This window comes from Mirounga angustirostris, unplaced genomic scaffold, assembly GCF_029215605.1.
Source record: "Mirounga angustirostris isolate CCGP_5_RB_7025 unplaced genomic scaffold, mMirAng1.0.hap1 SCAF_7, whole genome shotgun sequence".
Taxonomy (NCBI): Eukaryota; Metazoa; Chordata; class Mammalia; order Carnivora; family Phocidae; genus Mirounga; species Mirounga angustirostris.
Window position 1 is genome coordinate 106,320,960 of NW_026991715.1, and position 22,814 is coordinate 106,343,773.

Here is a 22,814-nt window from a genome sequence, read left to right on the forward strand (position 1 = left end):
TTTTAAAAAATCTCTGTCACTGTGATTTTTTTTTAAAGGTATCTAAAAAATTTTGCTTTTTGGTGGAGAACAGTTACCAGTGATGCTGAACATGTTTTTCATGCTTATTGGCCATTTGTATGATAACTTAAATGATCTCTTCTGGCTATGCTGCTCATTTGGCCATCTGTAAGTTTTTCTCATGTGTTTTTAAAATGTACCTTCTTTTGGACCTACAAAACTTCAGTTGGAGTTTCTCCTAGTTGTCTCCTCTGAAATGGTTGGGGGGGTATCCAAATTGAGAGACAAAATGAAATAAAATACGAACTCACTCGGAAGAGGGTTCTCCTGGTATTTTCGATAATAGACAGCAAGTATCAGCGGTTTTCTCTGTGCCAGGCTCTGTGACATTATTTACATATACTGTGTCGCTTAATTGCTACAAGATTCCCATAAGGCTGACTGTTACTATCTGTTTTACAAATAAGGAAACTGAGTTGTAGGGAGCTTCAGTAACGTGCCCAGGTTCACACAACTGCAGTGTGAGAGCTAGCCCTTGAATCCAGATCTGACTGCACAGAAAATTTACTGTCGAAGATCGTGTTGTCGAGTGTTTGCCTTGACCAGACCTGCATGGAAGCACTTACATCACATTTCAGCTTGGAGTTTCTTTCCTTTGTGTGTGAGGAGGAGGCAGGTGGGGGAGGGGAACAGGGTCCTTTGGGGGCTGAAGTCATTTCATGTTTGGGCTGGAAATGCAATTGACCCTTTCTCGTTTACTTCCTGTGGATCAATGTCAGAGCACTGTGCTAGATCCTGTGCCTGTTCCTGGGAGCCTTGTCCCCTGCTTTTAGGAACTGACATTCTTTTGTTGTTGCTTCTAGCATCCACTCAAAGCTGAGCTCAGGGTAACGGCCGAGGGGCGAGAATTCATCTTGGACCTGGAGAAGAATGAGTAAGTGGACTCCTCATTTATCCATAATGAAACAGTTCACTTCCATGTCAATGCCGGATGTAGGTGCCACTGTTTTGGAAGGAAGCAGTTTGTGAAATCACCAAGCGCTCATTCTGGTTCCTTTGCAGGGAGTGTCTTGCAAAGACAGCATATCCCCAATCTCTTGACTTGCTGTGAAATTACTGGACCGTTTAATGTCTTCCTTGAATTTCCTCTGGCTGTATTTCCGGGGCTTCCTAGAGTTCACTGCAGGCACACAGGGGTGTGTGTGTGTGTGTGTGTGTGTGTGTGTGTGTGTGAGACGAAGGGCGGGATGGAATGGAGGACTTTGGCAGCTGACATACCAGCTCCAGCACAGCGCATGGCAGGAAGTGAAGGAGATTAGAGGAAAACAGCAGAAAGCAGAGAGAGAGGCAGGGCGGAGTGTTGTGGGATTTGGTGCCTCAAACGCAGGCTGCTCCATGTGTTCTGGGTCAGCTAAGTCTGAGATTCTGCCAGTAAAGGCATGGTCAGCAGTCTCCTGGCTTCATCAGGCTGATTCCTCCATCTTCCTAATCTCATTCATCTCGGGTGGCTGCCTGGCTCAGGAATATTTCCACATTGATTTGCCATTAAGCGCATTTGTATCTTGATTCATTTTATTGAGCAGGTGAATTGACATAAGCATGGCTGCTCGTCGGCCATTCCCAATCTGCTTGGCCCCCCGAGCGCTCTCCTTACTTGGATGGGGGATGCTGAGGCCTCTGGTATTTTCCCACTAACTAGTTCTGCCTCACAGACCTCACAGATAAGGCTGCATGGCTCAGAGAACTGCCTGCCTCCTCTTGGCAGCCTCTGGAGTCCCCTGGAAGCAGATGAGTAATCAGATGCATCACTGCCAAGAAAGGGATGGATAGAGACCTTCCCATATCCAGAAGGATGGGAATGGCTGCTAAGCTCGGGTAGAAAGCAAGAACATAAATTATTCCAAATTTGGGCTTTTGGATACTTGCAAAGGAGGGTGAGTAGGGTTGGAAGTATGGTAAAAGCATGCCTTAAGCAGCGTGTACAGCAATGGGCTTCATCCACATCTTTCCTCGGCCTCCAGTCTATGGTGGCCTCTGGGAAGCTGGGAAGTTGGGCATCTCAATCATTTTTGGTACTTTCCTCCTAACAGTGAAACCACCCCAAGAATGGCTTCCTTTTGTCCCATTTGCCTGGAACAGAATTGGCTGGCTATGGCCCCAGAAGGTGTCGACTCTGCCTGTTTGGGATTTCTCCTTGTGTTGTCTTCCTCTGGTCCTGCAGGAAATGCCTTCGGAGGGTCTCTTCTTGTCGGTCTCTCAGGAACCTGCTTCCATTTCTCGTGGCTCCAGCCCTCCAGCTCTAGGCTGAATGTCTCCTCTTGCCACCTGAGCCTAATCTGTCCTATTCGGCCTCAAGTGGACCATTTGACCCTTCAGCTTCCTCTGGGCAGTCCAAGTGATGGGGGGGGATGTCATGGGTAAATGGGATGCCGGGACTCATCCTTCCCTTGTGTTTTGGAACCTGTGCAAGAGGCCATAGGAAGTTCAAGGAGGAAGATGTCTTAGAAAACCCTGGGCACGATGGTCTTATGCATGGTTGTAGAAACTTTGAATCAGAGAGCGATAGGCAGGCACTTGCCGAAGGTTGCCCAACAAGTAATTGAGAGAGGTGAGACTAGGATCATTTGAGTTCTTGGCTTGGGTCTGGAGAAAGAGAGGTTTAGTTCCTAGCTGTGTAATCTGGGGCAAATTGCTGCAACTTGTGTAAGTTCAATGTCCTCATCTATAAAATGAGGATAGTAGTGCTAACTCCATAGGGTGGTTGTGAATAGGCAGTGTGCACAACGTGCTTATAGAGCACACGGTGAGTGATCAGGCACGGTGGTGAGTTTTATGGTCCCACATGAGAGCTTCAGAGCAGAGCCCTCATGTAGTTCTATTGTCAGCTTCTCCAGGCAGCCCTTTGGTTTCCCAGTGAGCAGCGGGGGGCTGGATGTGCTTCCTGGCCTCCTTGAGCTGGCAGAAGGCAGGAGACTTGACAAAAATGGAAGCAGCAGAGCCAAGCTGTATGACCTCACCAGGTATCCCTGGGGGACGGCTTCCTGCTATTTTCGTCTAAATTGGGCTTTTTGTTTTTGAACATGTGTTAGCAAGCGGAACTCTAACTGCACACGACTTCCTAGTGTGTTTATTTCCCCAAGCCTTCTCATTCATGGTGCTTGTGAGTCCGGATTCAGAACGGCTCGGGGGTGGGGGGTGGGGGAGTGAGGCTTTTCTGATTTTTTCAAATTGCTGCATTAAAGTTTTTGTAATCCCATGATACTTGAGGGGAAGCTAGGCTCTGTGCCAGGTGACTTCTCAAGCTCTGGTTCTTAATTTCCTCAATGGATTTATTCATTGTTATTCATCTGTTATGCATCCGTAGCGTTGCTGGCCCCAGTGTCAGTACTGGGAACCTGGCTGTGAGTAGAACAGTTCTGCCCTTATGGAGCTTATATTCCAGTGGCAGGAACAGTAAACAAATGAACAAGTGAACTGTGGTATACCCAAAGATGCGCGCTATGGCGGAACCAAAGTGGGGGTCGGGGGAGGGGTCGGGAGCGGGGGGGCTTTCCAGAACGGTGGCCAGCAAAGGCCTTGGTGGTGAATTGATATTGGAGTCAAGACCTGAAGGAGGTGAGGAAGTGAGCCTTGTGGACAGCTAAGAGATGACAATTCCCAAGAAGAAGCAACAGCCAAGTTCAAAGCCCCTGATAGGTTATGAAGTTTCCCTTTCTCCGTAGCTCCCCACCCCCCATACATTTCCCCATATATTGGATTCTCAGGCCTCTCAGGGCAAGGGCTGTGGGCAAGGGCTTCTGGGATTTGTGAGGGAAGGGAGAGGACATTTCTAATTTATTTTTCATCATCCTGAGGTGTCTGGCCTTCTCCCATCAAGTCAAAGCCCGAATGCTAATGCATGGCCCAAAATAGCAGTGAGCAGACCTTTAATGGAATTCACACATGGAGAGATTGCCAAGAATGGTGAGGATGGAGGAGCAGGGGGATGGGCCGGGAGAGCGGGCACGTAGCAAACGGGCCTTCAGCTCAGGAAGCAGACACCCCAAGTTGTCTTAATTCAATAACATGACAAGCGGCAGCCTTTTCCTGCTGTGAAGCAACTCAGGATAAATGGTTGGCATTCCCATGGAAGACGCACACCGTTTATTGAGTGCAGGTGAAAAGGACTGGCCTTGTAGGGCTAATCTCAATATGGCTTTCATGTCGGACAGTCCTAGGTTCAGATCCTGACTGCCCCTTACGGAGCTGTATGTTCTCTTTAAGTCTCAGTTTCCCTATCTGGGATATAAAGATAGCCCATGCCATGAGCCATGGGGAGGATGAAATGAGATGGTGTGGGGAAAGCCAGCATGCTGCCTGGCTTCTAGTCCATACTCTGTAAATGGCAGCTACTATTATTTCTTGCTCACGATTTTTTAACTGCAAAAGTAATACACGCTCATTGTAAAACATGTAGCAATACCAAAATATGTAAGTAAAAGAGTGAAAGTCTCCCACCCTCAAGGAGAATCCATTGTTAGCAGTTTGGTGGGCATACCCTGGACCTTTTCCGTGTGTGTGAGAACACGCGCACAGATACTCATAAACACAGTTGCACAGAAACTCACATACCGGCTGCTATTTTTGTTGGAGAGGGAGGCACAAGAATGAGATTAGACTATGTATCTCGTTCCATACTTGTTTTTTTAGACTCAACTGTATATCTGAGGAAACTAATAAAAGTATGTATAATGTTGCTTTACATTTACTCACATGCATACACATAAGCTGCCAAGGTTGGTGCACAGCTGTTATTAGGAGAGCCTTACTTGTGATTGAGGCAGTGTGGTACGTGAGAGAGTACTGAGCTCAGAGACAGATGATGTAGACGTGATTGACAAGCCAGCTGTCTCTCCTGGGTCTTAACGTTCTCATCTGTAAAATGGGGATTTAGTCCCCGTTGGGCTCTAAGAGCTTTTTCTTGCACTACCTATTTAAAGGACATGGTGTAAGTAGAAAAATGGAAAAGAACTTCCGACCTTAGGGAGTTTGCTCTCCAGTTATAGAGACATCCTTGAAAATAGGGCACTGGGATAAAGGCAAATGCCCCAAAACCACGGACCTTGAAGTTGAGGACAAACTGCTAGCTCAGGACTCACCACTTAGGCAACACAAACACGAGAAGGGAAATGACAGGGAAGAAATTATAGGCTGCTATTTCCACAAGCCACAGGTTTGAGGCATAAATCCATAATATTTTTTCTGCATATAATTTCCCCCATGCCCTGAGGACTGCCTCATCAACCCAGAAGCTCTACTAGACAAAAATTTGTTTGCTGAAATCAAATGGAATCTTCCTTAGCTGTAAGCATCTAGGGAGATGAACACCTCCAGGAAGTGTAGGCTCTGGCTCACTCCCTTCTCCCTTCTGTACTTTTTCCCAGGGAGGGCCCAATGAACTGTTGAATCAGCTTGCAGGATGCTCATTGGGCTGCATTACTCGAGGGCAGGATCACTAGGTTACAAGGTCACCTTCCAAAGCACACGAGCAGCTCAACCAGTGGGCACTCTGCCCAGAGGACCTTTGGCCATACACTTCTCTCTGCTGGTCTCTTGAGCACATTTCTGGAACTCTTAATTTCCTTGGTATACTGTCCTTCCCTTGAGTACAAAGGATGATTGAGATTCAGATTTTGGCTTGGGAAAGAGAGAAATATCTTTTGGTCTCACTCCATTCGTTGTGCTCCAGCCAGCTAGCTAAAGGGAGATCCTGTCTGCACGAGTCTAGCTAATAAGAGTGGACATTTGTTTTCTTTTGTGTGTATGTCTACCTCCAGACTTCATGGAGAACAGTAACTGTCAAGGCAGATTTGGACTTTTAGAGGCTCAGTGTTTGTAGCGTCTGACGTTAATCTCTCCTCATCTCTCTAATTTCTTATTAGTCCTTCAGAGATGCCACTGGGAAGGAGACTGCTTTTGTTGTCCTGGAAATCAAGAGAAAACCTGGAAAATCAACAGTCATTCACTGCTAATGGAGTGATCTAGTACCCTAATTTTCTCCTTTTTCCCTCAAGTCTATTTGAATTGTATAATACAGGAGGACTGGAGAAGGGGAGAGTGAGCAGGCAGTAAAGGAGTTTTTTAGCAAGAGACAGGCTGGATTAGTTACCACCTCCTAGTGCTCCACTTCTCTTCCAAGGAAGCCTGGTAGAAATGTGTAACTGATCCAGAGCAAAATCCTGAATACACCCAGGCCATGGCACTCTCTGCTGCCTCCACCTTCCTAGTTTCCTCTTGAGTTGGGAGTAGACTTTAACATCTTATCTAGGATAAAGGACAGCTCTGTTTGACCCTCTCTTGTCAGGAGCTTCATTTGTTGTTGGCAAAATTCAATTTCCTGGATCAAAGAGAAGCTTAAGAAAGGCTTAGACGCTATCCCAATGCTCTTGGTAAACCATGCTTCACTGAGTCGCATTGAAATGAGTCAACAGACATATGGATTACATTTCACTTAAAATACACATGGCTTAAGAAATTAGAGGATATCATTCCTTAACCAAGTATTTGGCAGATCTAAAGCGTTCAAAATGTTTTTCCAAACTCAGCACGCAGCTGGGCTCCCCATTCCCTGCAGTGGAGATCGTGTATCCCAGGGAACCCGGTGCCGAGGAAATGGTTGAGTGGATGGGTGGGGACACCATAATTTGATGAGAGCTGCCTCTGAGTGTCTGAAATGTACTTCAAATGTTTTCTCAAGCATCAGGAACTGAAGTTAACCCTGCCATGTTGACTCTGAGGCAGTGAATGCATAAGCGGATACAAATTCCAAGCACTGTACTAGGCACCTTGCCCCAAAGACATCTCGTGGTCCTGTAGTTTCCAATTGTAGCTTTGCAGACTGAGATTGATTTCATCTACACTTCCCATGTTGTCCAGAACCCCTGGAGTTACAGACCAAATGGACTGCCAGCCTATCTAATGTGATCTTTTTGCAAGCCAAATTATCACATAAGCAGGGTCTTTATTTATTTCCAAATCACTGGAGGAGACATGATATTGCTATCTTAGGGTCCATTGCATAAATTCAGTTTCAGTAATTAAGAGTGCTGATCTGAAGGGATGCAGCTGTACATTTGCCAGAAGAGAGTATCAGGGAGTGTCTGGAATTGAAATAACCTAGATGTGTTGATTCTGAAGGCCATGAGCACCTAAACCTGAAACACTATAACCCATAGAGTAGAACAGGCTCAGGCTTTGGTGCCAGAGAGACCCGGATTTAGTTCTAGGCACTGACACTTCCCGGTTAGGTGGCCTTTGGCAAGTCACCTATCTGCCTTCTGAATATTTCTTCATCTATATTCATAATAATATTCACTCCTTAGTGAGCATGTACTGAGCGCCCGTCACTGTGAAGAGGCACTTCAGTACTGCTCTATATAATCCTCATGGCAACCCTTCCAGGGAGGTATTACTGTTATTCACATTTTATAAATGAGGAAACTCAAGTGTAAGGAGTTTAATAATTTACCCAATGTCAGCCAGAGCCGGGACTCAAACTCAGATCTACCTGTCTCTTACTATCTTCTACCACATGCATAGAGAGTAGATATTAATACCTTCATTTCAGGGTGGGCTAGGTTGAAAAAGGGACCCCTCTCCAAGATATTCACGTTCTAATGACTGAGACAGGAGAATATGTTACTTTATGTGGCAAAAAAGAGTCTTTGTAAGTGTGATTAAGTTAAGGATCTTGAGAAGGGGAGATTATCCTGAATTATCTAGGTGGGTCTTCAGTGAAATCACAATTATATTTATAAAAGGGAGGCAGGGGGAGACTTGATCATAGACAGGAGGAGGCAGTGTGACCGTAGAGGCAGAGACTGGAATGATGTGGCCACAAGCCACAGAATTCAGGTAGCCACTGGGAGCCCGACGAGGCAAGGGATGGCATCTCCCAAAGGGAGTGCCGTCCTGCTGACGCAGTGATTTTGGCTTGGTAGGATTATTGTCATTCTTCTGGCCCAGAACCAGGAGGGACTAATTTCCTGTTGTTTAAAGCCACTAAGCTTATGTTGATAGACAGCAACCACAGGAAACAAATACATCTGAGGTTTAGCGGTAATGTATTAGGATGTGCTCAGTACAATGCCCAACACATAACAAGCGGGTTTCAATACACACTAACTTCTACTAATGCAAAAGCAAGAACAAATGTTTTCTGAAATGTTTTGGTAATGCATAGCATTGCATGTGGCCCCTGTGACTGTCTTCAAGTATGAAGTGACAGAGAAAAACATATTGAGAAATAGTGTGTGTGTGGTTATCATTTATCAGCATTTCCTAAGTTCCGGTCATATTCTCAGATGCTCAGTCTGCCTTTAGGTAACTTCTGGCTGAGGAATGATGGTCACATATTAATAATGATGTCAATAATCATGATAATTGTAGCTGTTACCATGTAGAAGATGCCTACAGAGCAGGCACTGTTCTGAGGTCTCTAGGTGGTTCATATAAGTGAATTCTCACAACAGCTCTGAGGTGGAGGGACTTGTATTGGCCTTATTTGGCAGATGGGGACCCTGAGGAATGGAGCGGGGTGACTTGCTCCAGGGCCCCTGGGAGGGAAGGGCAGAGCCAGGATGTGAAGCTAGATCTGTTTGACTCCGAAGCCCAGGCTCTTAGCTGTGGCTAGATGTTGCTTCTCAGAGCCTTGTCCTTGCTTAGTATGCTCTGTCTTGTTAGAACTGGTATTACTTCCCCGTCCTACCCTCCCTGGTCCCTTTCCTTCTAACCGTCCTAGGCCCTGATTAGGATCTGGACTAAAGTGTATGGTAGTAGTGTTGTCCAGGTGCGTATGGCTTCAGAGCCTGGCTCCTTGCCCCCACTGGCGATGTAAGCTTTGGCAAGTCACTTCATCTTTGTGAATCTGTTTCCTCATCCACTTGGTGGGGCTAATAATAGTGGCCACCTCGCTGGATGTTGTGTGGATTCAATAACGTCATGCTCCCAAAGGACGTACACAGTGCCTGGTGCACTACGAAATTGCAATAAAGAGTCGCTATTATTTGTATTTTGCAGGGTCAGAAAAACAGTTAAGAATGAAGTAAGAGTGGGGCACCTGGGGGGGCTCAGTCGTTAAGCATCTGCCTTCGGCTCAGGTCATGATCCTGGGGTCCTGGGATCGAGCCCCGCATCGGGCTCCCTGCTTGGCGGGAAGCCTGCTTCTCCCTTTCCGGCTCCCCCTGCTTGTGTTCCCTCTCTTGCTGTGTCTCTCTCTGTCAAATAAATAAATTAAAAAAAAAAAATCTTAAAAAAAAAAAAAGGAATGAAGTAATAGAGAATTTCCCTGAGTTGGTTTCCAAATATAATTTGGGAGGGTTGACCTTAAAGCCCACACGGCCCGTGAGAGGAAAGTCACTCCTGCTCTCCAGCTACGGCCAGTTTGACCTCACTGTATCTCATGAATACAGCTTCGCAGGGCTCTCCAGCCAAACTGTACGTCTTCTCTGTGCCTGGGAGTCAGTGCCCAACCGCTCCCTTGGCAAAGCCCTGAACTGTCCGATAAGGAGGTCAGGATGTGTTTGCCGGTTCCGGCTCTCTCTCCTTCCAGGGACCTGCAGCCAGGGCTGCCTGTGTAGCCAGGAAGGATGTCCCTGGTTTTCTTTTGTCTCAAGCTTATTTCTCCTGGCGGCCCTTCAGCGGGAGCATGGGGTAAAATGAATGGGAGGAAGCTGTCAGCTGGCCTTAGATGGACCCTTGTCCGAGCAAAGGGAAGCCGTGCCCTTGGAGGAAGTCAGGAAGTCAGGAGTTGATTTCTTGAGTTTGAGGATCCCTTTGCCATCAGGTTGTTTACCTTAAGATAACAACGATCGCTGATCGATCGCCGGCATCCAGTGTGGGAGCGTTTACCCCGAACTTACTATTTGATGTAAGTTTTTTTTTTTAACCCTTTGTAAATTTCCGTGTAAGCTTCCTCAAAGGGGGTTATACTATATCCTCAGTTTTATGTGCATTTTTTTCACTTGGAAATAGAGCACGGACAATCATCAAATCATTTAAAAAATTTTACACAAGAAATTCTTGGAGTGTGTGAAAAGTTTGATAATAAAATTCTAGAAAAAAAATTACACAAGTAATAGAGTTTCAAAATAAACAAGATTATGCTTTATATGCTATTCTGTAATTGGCTTTTTTATTATTTATCTTCACTATCTTTCCATATTAGCATATCTATAGGTCTGTCTCATTCTTTTTAATGGTGCCATAGGATTCCACTAAATGGATGGATCAGAATTTATTAATTTCCCTATTAATGGACAGTTAGGTTTCCAATTTCTTGCTACGACAAATAATGCTGCAGTAATCAGCTGACGCATTGTCTTTAAGAACATTTGCAAACATCTCTGTAGGATTGATACCTACAGATTGAGTTGCAAGGTCATTTAGCATATATGTTTAAAATGGTTTAAATTTTCATCAGTTGTACCTCTCACTCCACAGCTTCTACCCCCAAAGGCTGTACCATTTTGTAGTTAGACAGCAGAGTGTGAGAGCATATACAGACACATTTCCATGTAAATTTATCAGATGAATTTTATGTGACAATTTTTAATGGCTGTATGATATTACCTTGTATGTGTATGCCGTAATTAACTTTGAAAATTTCTTATAATGAAAAATCATCAAATGCACACAGAGTAGAATAAAATAATGAATCCCCATATACCCATCATCCAGATTAAGTAATAATAAAGATGTCACGATTAATGTAATTACCCCATATTGATGGGCATTCAAAGCTGCTTCTTTTCTTCTTCTTCTTTTTTTTTTTTTTTTTCATTTTTAACAAATAGTGTTGAAGTGAACACCCTTGTATTCTTTGGAAGGTTCTTCTAGAGGATCACCTTCTAGGTTTCAATCACTGGATCAGGGGACTTTACATGGAACACATGGATAAAGCACATTTACTTTGGCTTCTCTCTAAGTTACATCCTATAGTCCTTGTGGAGAGAACTTGTTTTCACACACTCTCACCAATGGGTTGATTTCTGAGCTTGGGCACACTCTTTAAGCAAAACTCTCTTGCCATTTTTAAAAACAGCTTTATTGATCTATAACGCATATACCATATAGATTATCCACTTAAAGTATACAATTGAATGTTTTATAGAGTTGTGTAACCCCACATGTTCTAGTTTTTGAACATTTCATGACTCTAAAAAAGAAGCTATTAACAGTTTTATGGGTTGAATGTGTCCCCCAAACTCATATGTTGAAGCCCTAACCCTGAGGACCTCAGAATGACCTTATTTGAAAATAGAATCCTTGTAGATTTAATCAGTTAAGAGAAATCATAATGGAGTAAGGTGGGCACCTAATCCAGCATGACTGGTATCCTTATAAAAAGGGGAAATTTGGCTACAGATGTGCACAGGGAGAATGCTGTGTGAAGACTGAGGTCATGCTGCCACAAGCCAAGGACCCTCAGAAGCTGGGAGAGAGGCCTGGAGCAGATCCTTCCCTGGTGCTTTCATAGGAAGCATGGCTCGCCAACCCCTTGATCTTAGACTTCTAGCGTCCAGAACTGTGAGAAAATAAATCTGTTTTTTAAACCATTCAGTTTGTGGTACTTTGTGAAGGCCGTCCTTACAAACTAATATGAGCAGGCACTCCTCATTCTCCCACACCCCCATCAGCAATAGGCAACCACTAATCTACTTTCTGTCTCGATTTGGCAATTTGGGATATTTCATATAAAAGAAATTATGCAGTATGTTTGTGTGTGGGTGTGGGTGTGTGTGTCTGGTCTTTTTCACTTAAGGTAATGTTTGTGAGTTGTATCCATGTTGAATAGCATTTATAAGTACTTCATTCCTTGTTGTTATATATCATTCCATTGTATAGATATACCACATTTTGTTTATTCATTCATTAGTTGATGGATCTCCTGCCTTCTAAGCCAGCTAACTTGGCTCCATTCCATAAGGTTGATTTCAGCAAATGTTCCTTGAGCACATACATGTAAACTCCAACACTATGTGCTGTAGGGAGTAGATAGATGGAAACACACCATCCTTGCCCTCTGGCAGTTTGCTCTCTGCGGGAGAGAAAACATACAAGCAGCATAATTCAAGGCAGATTACAAATTTAATAATAGAGTTGAAAGTACATGGCTGAGGAGGCAGGTGGGAAATAAAAATAAGTTTCTGACTGGGGATAGAGAAAGCTTCCCTAAGGACAGTTACTTGGAGCTCTGTCTTGCAGGAGCAAGGAGGGGAGGCTGTTTTTTGTCTTTTTTATTGAAGTATAATTGACTACAGTATCCTATTAGTTTCAGGGACATATGATTTGATATTTTTATACATTATGAAATGATCCCCATGATAAGTTTAGTTACCATCTGTCACCATGCAAAGTTATTACAGTATCGTTGACTATATTCCCAATGCTGTGTATGACATCCCCATGACTTGTTTATTTTATAACTGGAAGTTTGTACCTCTTAATCCTCTTCATATATTTCAAGCCCGCCCTCCCCCCCCATAACCAACAGTTTGTTTCCTGTATCTACGAGTCTGTTTCTGTTTTTCATTTGTTTTGGCTTTTACATTCCACATTAAATGAAGTCACATGATATTTGTCTTTCTCTGTTTGACTTATTTCACTTAGCATTTTACCTTCTAGGTTCATCCAAAGAAGGAGAAGCTTTGGATGAGGGAGGGAGGAGAGGTGAAAGGAAGAATGAGAAAGAAATTCACACTGAGAAATTAATATATACATATTTGGTCTGGATCAAGGGGAACCGTGCTATACTGCTAATAATTTCTTAGGAGTTCAGTATTCCAACTAGCCAAATCATTTTCATTCACAAGGGTGTTATGTAGGGAATAGGGAAGGGCTTTATTTTCCTTCCATAGCTTGCTACCCAAAGATTTCAGTGCCTTGAAGCTCAGTTTTTTAGTCTCTTATTTTTTACTTGAGTTGGGCTCTCTTCCCTCAGGTAAAACCATGTGATCAGGGAGGTAGGTGGGGTACTTCTAGGAAAGATGCTTGAGGTGTACTCTAAAGCTAGGCTGTATTTTTTTACACATGGGATGAGAAGAAGCTCTTCCCCCAGGCCTCCCCACTGAAGGAAATTCAGGTTGAGTCCAGTAGATACAGGTATACCTAGTGGATGGAGCCATGGAGCCATGGACTGCAGGGGGCTGAGCATAAGACAGAAGCAGCTTCTTCACAACTTAGGGTTGGGGGAAAGCCTCTTTAGAAGTTTTGGTAGCTTGGTAGGTGGAATGCAGATGGATATATGGATATACTTTTGGACTTGGGAGAAGTGTGGAAATCCCACCTCCAAGACCTCTGTTTTCTCCCTAGCTTCCAGGATGCATCTAGGCTCTTCACCTAGACTCCCTAGAAGTTGGAGGATATTTCCACTCCCCAAACTGTGCTTGGGCAATGGAACATGATGATCCCAAGAAAAATCTAAGGGAGGAGGAGGTCAATACTGGAGCTTCTGGACTGGTTTTGTCCTGAGAATGAAACTACATTTACACTTCACCCAGGAAATATTTTGATTTTAAGAGAATGAGCTTACTCTTTCTCTGTGTAGAACTTAGTGCCATACACAGACCTTTAGCTGATACCTTGAATACTAAATAAATAGGCCCTTGGGCAGGCACCCTGGGGCAAGTTGTAGGTCTTGCTCAAGCTCAGCTGGGGGCAGACATTGGGTCAGAGAATCCCTGGCTCTTTATTTATTTATTTTTTAAAGTAGGCTCTATACCCAACATGGAGCTTGAACTCATGATCCTGAGATCAAGAATCACATGCTCTACCGACTGAGCCAACCAGGCACCCCAAATCATTGGCTTTTCTGACGAGAGTCTCAATTGTACTGGGCTTGAGCTCTGGACTACTCATTGGGAACTCTTAACTTCTTGTCTTTCCTTTCTCCTCTTCCTTCATTTAACAAATACTGTGAGTGCCAACCATGTGGCAGGTGTTAAGCTAGGTCGTGGGTGTTCCCAGGAAAGCAGTGGCAAGCAAAACACAGTCTCTGCTGTCACGGGGCTTAGAGTTTAGTGGAGGAGATAGGGAATTAAACTATTACAGAATGAGTTAGGGCTGTAGTGGAGGAAGTAGAGGGCACTGTGTGCCCTGGGGAAGGGGAACCTACCCTGGACTGGGGAGAAGGGACAGCTTCTGGGAGGAAGTGAAGTAAGGAAGAAGTAGGTGGGGGGGGGGGGGAGAGAGTGATAAGAGTTAACATATTCAAGCTGCACAAGTAGCAGAAACAAAGCCCCAAGGGCAAGAGTAACATGGGGAGATGTAAAGAGGTTCTTTGTGGTTAGAGCAGAGAGGGAGGGGGTGCTGGAGGAAATGGTGAGAGAAGAGGTTGGCCAGGTAGACATGGGTAAATCCTTGAAGGGCCTCAAAGGCTCCTTAAATGGTTTAGCTGTTTATCTTGAGGGCAATGGGGAACCGAAGAATATTTTGAAGGTCAGATAGAATAGCATCCAAAATGCATTTGAGAAGGATTACTTCAACTGAAGCATAGGATAGATTGGAGGGGGCTAATGTAATGAAGACCCATTCAAAAGTTTAATTATAATCTGAGAGAGAAATTATGGTGATGGCATTTAGGGAAGAGGTAGCTGATATGGAGAGAAGGAGATGCCTTACAGAGGTGTTTACAGGGTAGAATCATGGAGACTGGGAGATGGGTTGACTATGGGCTGTGTGGGGGGATGGATTCAAGGGCCAATCTGAGTTTCCTGCATGAGTAGGTAGCAGAACAGGGCTGCCAGTCCCTGGGTTTGTCCTTAGCTTGTGCTGGGACCTCAGACAAGCCACTTCTTTTTTCAGATCTTTAGTTTTCTCATTAGATGAAGATATAATCCCCAGTCACCAACCTTGCAGGATCATGGTGGGGATCCACGCATAAAAACTATGTGTAAAGTAGTGTCCTGTTCTCTTTCCATGACCCTAGAAGGCCGGGCAGAAGCAATATCTGTCCTTACCCTGGTTATCTCTGTAACTTGGGCTTTTACGTAGTTTTCCCTCCTTATCTGCAATTCTAAGCACTTGATCTCCCAGGAACTGGTGAGACCTCTGCCTGTTCTAGCAGCTGAGGCCTCACTGGGGGCCTCTCTGGGCGTTCTCAAACCCGCTTTTGTTGAAAACAATGATATCATTGAGTGGGTGGAGCTGGGCCAGGCTTTCCTCAGCCACTTTAAGGAGAAATGGGGTCTTTATGACTTCTGTACTTATGGCTCTTTTCCAGTCCCTTCCATAGCTCCCATGTGCCCCACTGCCCCCTTTCCTTCTTTCTCCCCCGAGGTTACAGATTTGAGGAAAACTGGCAGCCTCCACATTTTCTCCTCTTGCATCAGTCTCCCTGGAGAGAGGTCCAGATGGGCCAAGGGGTATAATGGCTGCATTATATCAGGCATGGTTCCTTTTTCCAAGCCCCCCTCCTCCCCTGAAAGGAAAGGCAAGTCATGGAAAGGGATTCCTTTGGTAGGGAGACTGGAACGCTAGGGAAAGAGGTGATCTAAGTGTTGGGAAAGATAGCAGGCTCCTTGTATTCTAGAAGCACTTTATCTCTTGACCTTTTGATGCTAAATTTGGGGCTTGGGTAAGAGTGCAAAGATTGAACTAGCCTTTCAGTTATGTGGTGGTGGGAATACGGCTGGGGAAAGGAAATCAGAAATGTTGAGTAAGGACCCTTAGTTCCTATTCCTTTACTCCACTCTTCCTCTCTGTCCTCAGCACACACACACTTAAGCACATGGACACACACACACATAAACACTGATGCACAAGCACCCTTCCTCTATAGCTGTGTCGGCAGCATGTTGGGGGTTGGTTACCTAACTGGTTTGCAGCAATTCCAGGAAGGAAGGAAGATGGGCTGTTTAACAGTGACTTGGCCTCCAGGGACCAGATGGTCATACGCACCTTCTGTGTGGCCTGTTTGTGTTTGCCAAGTGCTTGCACAGCTGACCTTGTAGGAAAGGAAACATCATTTTCCCTCTACCTTTCTAAGTTCTTGGCTGGGAATCCTGTAACAAAAGACAGATTCACAAGAGAAAAACAAACAGAAGTTTATTAGCATGTGTACATAAGAGATACTCAGGGAAAAGTTAGTAGTAACTCAAAGAGTTAGAATTCAGGCTTATGTAGTATCTTTCCCAAAGAACAATACATCTGTAGAGAAATGACAGGACAGAGGAAAGCAGTTAGGCTTCCAAAGATGGTAAACTGTGGAGAGGTAAACATATGGGAAACTCATGCGAGACAAACGCTAGTCAGTAAAAGTTGCGTAGATTCTTCTGGTGCCTTCTCTGGGCGGATAGGGCCTGAAGTTGTCTCCAGTGGTTAACTTTTGTCCTTCCTGGTAGAGAGGGGAGGAGGGAAGCCTTTGAAAGTTTTGGCCTACTTTTAGGCAAATAGGGGGAGGGCAGAGAGGTTTTGTTTTTGTTTGTTTTGTTTGTTTTTTGTTTTTGTTTTGTTTTGTTCTGTATCTGCTTCTTCTCAGTTGCCTTCGGTGCAAAATAATCTTTAGGCTAAAGTGGCGCGTATTTGGGGGTGGCATATTCTGCCATCCTTTAGCCTCCCCTGATCTTCATGACGGGAGATGCAGGTGCTGGGGGGAGGGCGGAAAAACCACGCTTGCTTCACTCACATCCCCTAGCATCTTAGCACAGTGCCTGGCACACCACTGGCCTCAGGCAATATTCGTGGAATGAGTAAATGGGTTTACAGATGCAGAGCCTGAGGCTCAGAAGAGGTACTGCAGATTGGCCGATGACCCAGAGCAAATACGTGATGAATTCAGGCCAGGAGGAATTTGGTCTTCCTGAGGTCTTCCCATATGCCCCACAGTTTGTACTGATGCTGCTGCTTAATAAGCAATTATTGCCTGGATTACACAAACATCCTTCCTCTCTGCCTTCTGGGAGTGTCTGGACGGCCTAACTCTTGGATTATCTACCACTGACATTTAGCTTACTTTTGTTTATTTAGACTGATGGGTTTAGAAGCAAAATATAACTGTGTGATGTTGGGTAAGTTGCTTTTGCTCTTTTTCAAATTCTTCTATAAAAGTGGATTGAAGGGAAGTATTGGAAAGAGAGGGTGGCATATAAAGATGCTTTTGTTGCAGTCAACTCTGCAATTTATATACTGATTTTGCCCCCCCCCCAAATACTTTATGGAAACGATATGGGACAACAAATAGAATGTCGGAAAAAAAGCTGAAGAACTAGGGCTCAAAAAGGACAGGGTCTAGGAATTCATAGGCAGCCTCTTCAGGTGCCACCGCTGGGGTGACTCTGCTCCAGCCATTTTCACCAGATGTCACCTACCGTGGAATGCGGTGAAATAAGATCGTCTTGGCGTGTCACTACTGACTCCAGGCTCCTGCAGCAGTACTCAGTGAGAGGAGAACACTGGTCTCAAGGCAAATTGGGGCAATCTTCTGCCAAGAAGGTGGCAGGGATGCTGGAGGCTGAGATGATAGTTCTCCACTACGATCGAAGAGGGCTTTCCCACATCTGACCTTCTAGATGGGGCCAGAGCTGTGATTTGGGCATTAGGAGGCTAGGAAACATGGGGTAAGATTTTTCAAAGTTACTGGGATATTTAATCAGGCTCTAAAAGGGATCAAGCACTCACATTTAGGGCAGGTTGGTTTGTGGTCTTCGCCCACCGGCTTTTGTTTGTTTGCATTTTTTCATAGGTTGGTCCACCTATTGCCCTCTCTCCTAGCATATTCTCAGAGGCATGGTAATCTTGGAGGTTCCTCTTCTTCACTTCCCTCCTTGTCTTCTTCACAGAGTATATCCCTACAACATGCCTGTTACCTCTTGATTTGGCCCTTCCTTCAGGTTGATCTGTTAAACAGGCACGATGGTTATTTATCAAAATTTGGTTGTTAGGGATGCCTGGGTGGCTCAGTGGGTTAAGCTCAGGTCATGATCCCCGGGTCCTGGGATCGAGTTCCACATCAGGCTTCCTGGGAGCCTGCTTCTCCCTCTGTCTGCCGCTTCCCCTATTTGTGCTTGCTCTCTCTCTCTCTCTGGCAAATAGATAAATAAAATCTTTAAAAAAAATTGGTTGTCAGAGAGGCTGCTATCAATGTTTTCATTTTTAAAATTTTTCTAAGAAATAGAGATAGTATCCCATTTCCTTTAATGGCGGTGGTTGTTGTTGTTCTTCTCCTCCTCCTCCTTCTTTTTCTTCTTTTAACTGTCCAATAAATACTCATAATGGGCTTTTCAGGACACTGCAGAACAAATCTGTGAATTCTTGGGTGAGCCATTTTGAGGTCCCTTACCTCAGGTTCCTGACAGTTAAGCTCCCTGATCCCAAGAAATCAGCCCTGTTTGCACAGAGAGGTTACTCATTTTTGTGGAGTTAGCCAGGAGGGAGGCATGAAGAGGATTAAATAAAGACCCTGTTGGCCAAAGGAGTAAACAGTACTCGTCTAAACATCCTCTGGTATATAAAAGCAAAACATAGGACCAGGAGCTGGTCGGAAGGATGCCAGGTCTTGTGCGGACTGGGAGAAGATGTAATGGGAAGCAGTTGGTGAAAAGGAGTGTTGATTTAATGCATTGTTTGGAAACCTCCTTAATAAAAGGTTAAAGAAAACATGCCATGTAGCTTTGGCCTTTTGCCAGGATTATGGGTGATACCATCTTGCCTCAAAGTGTTGCTTCTGGGGCTGGTCCTCAGGTAGGAATGAGACTTGTTCAAGGAAGTCCTTGGGATAGGAGGAGATCCCCACTCTTTAGATTAGGACCGACGCTTAAAGTTCCTCTTTCCTTGGCCTTTCTGTTTCCTCAAAAGGGAATGCCTTTGTCTGTGGGCCCCTGGACTCGTCAATCCTTATTTGGCTTTAGGGCCATGCCTTTGGCATGTTGGTTTCTTTCCATTCCTCTGGAGTCAAAGGTGGAATGAGCAGTGGTTTGGAAATCTTGGTTCTGAAACAGCTGTCCCTTCTCCCCTTTACTTTCTCCTTCTTCGAAAACAAAAGAAAACAAAACAATACTTACTGAATTTGTTATTTTGTCCCAAATATGGGCAAACATCGGCCACTACATTAGAACAGCACTCCCGGCTTTTCAAAAACCCTTCCAGTGCCTCCCTGTCCTGGACTATTTTCACTTGATAGAAAGGGGGACTAAAGTCAAATAGCTTGTGATTGGCATAATGTCCCCTAGCTAGTTAAAAAATACTAATACCCAGGGGCGCCTTGGTGGCTCAGTTGGTTGAGCATCTGACTCTTGATCTCAGTTCAGGACTTGATCTCAGGATCATGAGTTCAAGCCCTGTGTTGATGTGGAGCCTACTTAAAAAAAAATTAAGACCCATAAAGAGAGAGACTAGTATTATGAACCCTCAGATACCCATTTTCTGGATTTACCAATTATCAAGATTTTACCACATGTGCACCTAGCTATTCCTGGAGAAAATGATAACAATGATTTGTAGAGCACAAATACTTTATACTTTACAAAGAGTTCTTTCATATTTGTTGATTTTACTTGACAAAATTTCATGGGCTTTTGACAGCAACCCTGTGTAGTAGATTCTAAAATTCTTCCCATTTTATAGATGAGAAAACAGGCACAGAGACGTTAACTGACTTGCCCAAGCTCCCCAGAACTGAAAGTGTCAGAGCTAGTGTTCGAATGTCATTTTCTCATTTGATCCTTTTTTAAATGATGCTGTGAGATAGTAATCATTACTCTGCTATTTTTGGTCAAGGACACGGAGGTGGTGTAGGTGGCCCAAGTGAAAAGAAATCGTTACTGGCAGTTAAAAATACTAGTGAGCATTTGTCAAAATTTGATTTATCTCATTTCATGGAGCCAGGAAGATGATAAAACTGGTTTAAAAGTTGGATAAGGAAAACATATGCATGTATTTTTTAAATAATGAAAAAATGAATGTTGAGATAAGATCACTAAGTTCGATATAAAAGTGGTTAATATCATTTTAGGGGAAATGAAACCATAACCTTTGGAGTTACCTTTTCTACTGGATAGAAATCATTTGCATCTCTCGTACCTCATTAGCGTTTTACAAATTAACGTCTCTTTTACAGGGTTGTACGAGAGCTGCCTTAATTCATTGTAGTCTCTCAAAGCTACACCTCCCCCCGCTCCCCCAGAGTCCAAAGACCCTTAGCCTGATCTCTCAAGCCTACCAGCTCCATGAAATTGAAAGCAACCGTGGTCACCTTTTGCCTCGTTTCTAGGGTTTCAAAGGACAGTCATCTAGAGAGTAGTGCAGCTGGTACTCAAACCAAAGCTTTCTGAGCCTAGACTTTCCCTCTGTGCTGTGCTGGTATCATCTTCAGGTTTGGAAGAGTGATTAAGAGCCTAGAAATGAGAAAAAGAATTTAAGATGTTAACATTGATCCAGTGGAGTAGGAGAATTCTCAGGACCTGAAAATGTATCACCTGGAAAAACTATTAAAAATACAGATTTCTTAGTCCTTCTCTAGAGAATATAATTCTCAGTGGGGCTGGGATGGGGCCTGGGATTTTATATTTTTTTCACAGTGTTTCCGGGTGTTGTGCAGTTACTGGGCTAAGTCCCATGATGACGGCATTAAGAGTATGAGCAAGAAATGACAGAGGCTTTGCATTGTCATCAGCACGGGTGGGCAGGGTGAAGATCCTCCAGGGAAAATGAGAGGGGCCAGCAAGGCTGTACCTCCCCCAGCATCACCAGTGTTTAAGTGCCAGGATACTCTTGAAAGACCTAGATGGAGCAAGCTCTGGAGGAAGGAGGTGTCCGTAAAAATAGCCACTGTGGGATGAGCTAAGTAATGTTGACCTGTGCTGAGCATGGCTGCATAGGTTGTTTTTCAAGGTGGTTTAGAAATTGTTATCACTTTGTCCTCACCGGGTGCTTATCTCAAGCAGAGGAAGGAGGGTTGAGCTCAGAGAAGATGTTTGTTTGAGCCCTGCTGCTTCTCCCCGCAGAGGGAGTTTTCGAGATTGAAGTTTAGAGAGGCATTTGAAATGTGTTCTATAGCAAATAGTCCTTAAACGGATTGTTCTGGTTTCGAAGGTGCTGAACGTTTGGGGAGAGGGGTCAGGGCTGTTTCAGACTGCAGTGTGCTTTTGGGGTCCGGCTGCACCTACACCCAGGGCCCGGGCCGCCACGAGGCAACTGTGTTGTCTTTCCCTGGAGAGCAACCTTATGTCTAGTATTTGGGGGGCAGCTTCTTTTCCCAGGTGGGATTCGGAAGATGCAGGTTTTGCTGGAGGACGTTGGGGTCTGAGCAACCTCGGTTTTGCCCAAAGTGAGCATTTCCATGCTGGCTGCTATTAACATTGGGATACCGTCTCTGTCTGCCTTATGGGCTTGTGAGCCTGGAGGGTGTGTGCATGGAGGCGGGGGAGCATTTCATAGAAAATGCTTTTCCATCAAAGCCAGAAAAAGGAGGGGGTGGGGTGGGAAATCTTGGACAGTCCTTCTCCCTTCCTGGAGGCACATCACTCACAACTTGTTTCCTGAAAATCCTAATACACTCCAGTGGTGAGAGATGGCTTCCTGCTGATCTGCTGAGCCAGCCCCTTGTCAGGGAGGAGATGAGAACAAGATGTGGCTGAAGAAGGGGCGGATGGGCCAAGCTGGGCTGCTCAGTGGCCCCCTCTCTAAGTCCCGACAGCACTGCCAGGGTACCACATGGACACATAGGCATGGGTGGGCCTGGCTTGGGCAGTGGGGAGGATTTGAAAGTGGTGTTTTGTCTCTCGGTAAAATTGCATGGGTGGTGGTGATGAAACACGACCCTTCCTTTTGCTTCTGGAAAGAAGGACCTTCCTGGCCAACGTCTGCAACCCCATTTGGGGAAAGAGTTGTTGTTTCAAAAAACTCGCCCTGAAGTTCTTATGTATTCATCCTCTTTCTCCTGCCACGTGCTTTGCTTACCCATATTTTTCTCTGCGTATGTGCACATCTAATAGCTCATGACATTTTTGAGACATCCTGTATGTCCTCAAGGCTACTATCATTACCAACAAATTGTGGTTTGGACTACTGGTTCCTGGAAGTGAAGCTTCCACTTTTTAAGAAAACAGAACAGCAGAGTGCTTAAGAAATATGGTCAGGGCCAACAGACTGGGGTCTGAAACCTGGCCCCGACATTGTGCCAGGAGAACTTGGACAAGTTAAATGTCTGAGTTCCCATTGTCCTCAGTTCCTCAATGGGGAAAGGATTAGGACCTACCTCAGGGGTGTGTTGTACATAGGTGTGTTAAATGGCTTAACACATAAATATGTGTGAACTGTTTTGATGGAACTTTTCTGGGTTTTTCAAGTTGAGAATGATCCAGGATGTGGTAGAGGCAGGAAGGTGATGGGGAGTGAGACACTTTGGCATCTCTGAGGTGTGCTGCCTGTCTTAAAAGTAACTCACTAACTTGTGGTTTGGGTGGTGGTACTGAATCAAAATCACTTAGAGAGTTCTTACAATGGATGGTTGAGTTTCTGTCTGCCCCAGTACTTCTGGGTGGGGCCCAACGATCTCATTTTTAACTAATTCCTAGGTGCTGCTGCTGGTCCTGGAATGGCAGTTAGGTAGAAAAGGAAGCAGATTGTTCCATGTGGATTCACAAGACAGAATGAGGCCAGTGGGTGCCAGTTACAAAGAGGTTCAATGTAAGAACTTTTTCTAACCACTAAATGTGTTCCAAAATGGAGTGGGTGGTCTCATGAGCTCTGTGTCACTGGAGATGTCCTATACTGAATGGCCGTCTGGCAGATTCCTACACAAGGTAGAAGGTTCACCCATTCATCCATCCACTTATTCA

The 22,814-nt window shown here is 44.7% G+C and overlaps 1 protein-coding gene across 3 annotated transcripts in view; it reads left to right on the plus strand.

The window, feature by feature from the left end:
* ADAM19 (ADAM metallopeptidase domain 19) overlaps nucleotides 1-22,814 on the plus strand; it is a 79,329-nt gene that overhangs the window by 6,560 nt on the left and 49,955 nt on the right. For all 3 annotated transcript variants that reach the window (XM_045902059.3, XM_064596605.1, XM_064596607.1), the window contains exon 3: nucleotides 864-934. In XM_045902059.3, the coding sequence (XP_045758015.1) occupies nucleotides 864-934 (71 nt within the window). The remainder of the gene's footprint in view (nucleotides 1-863; nucleotides 935-22,814) is intronic.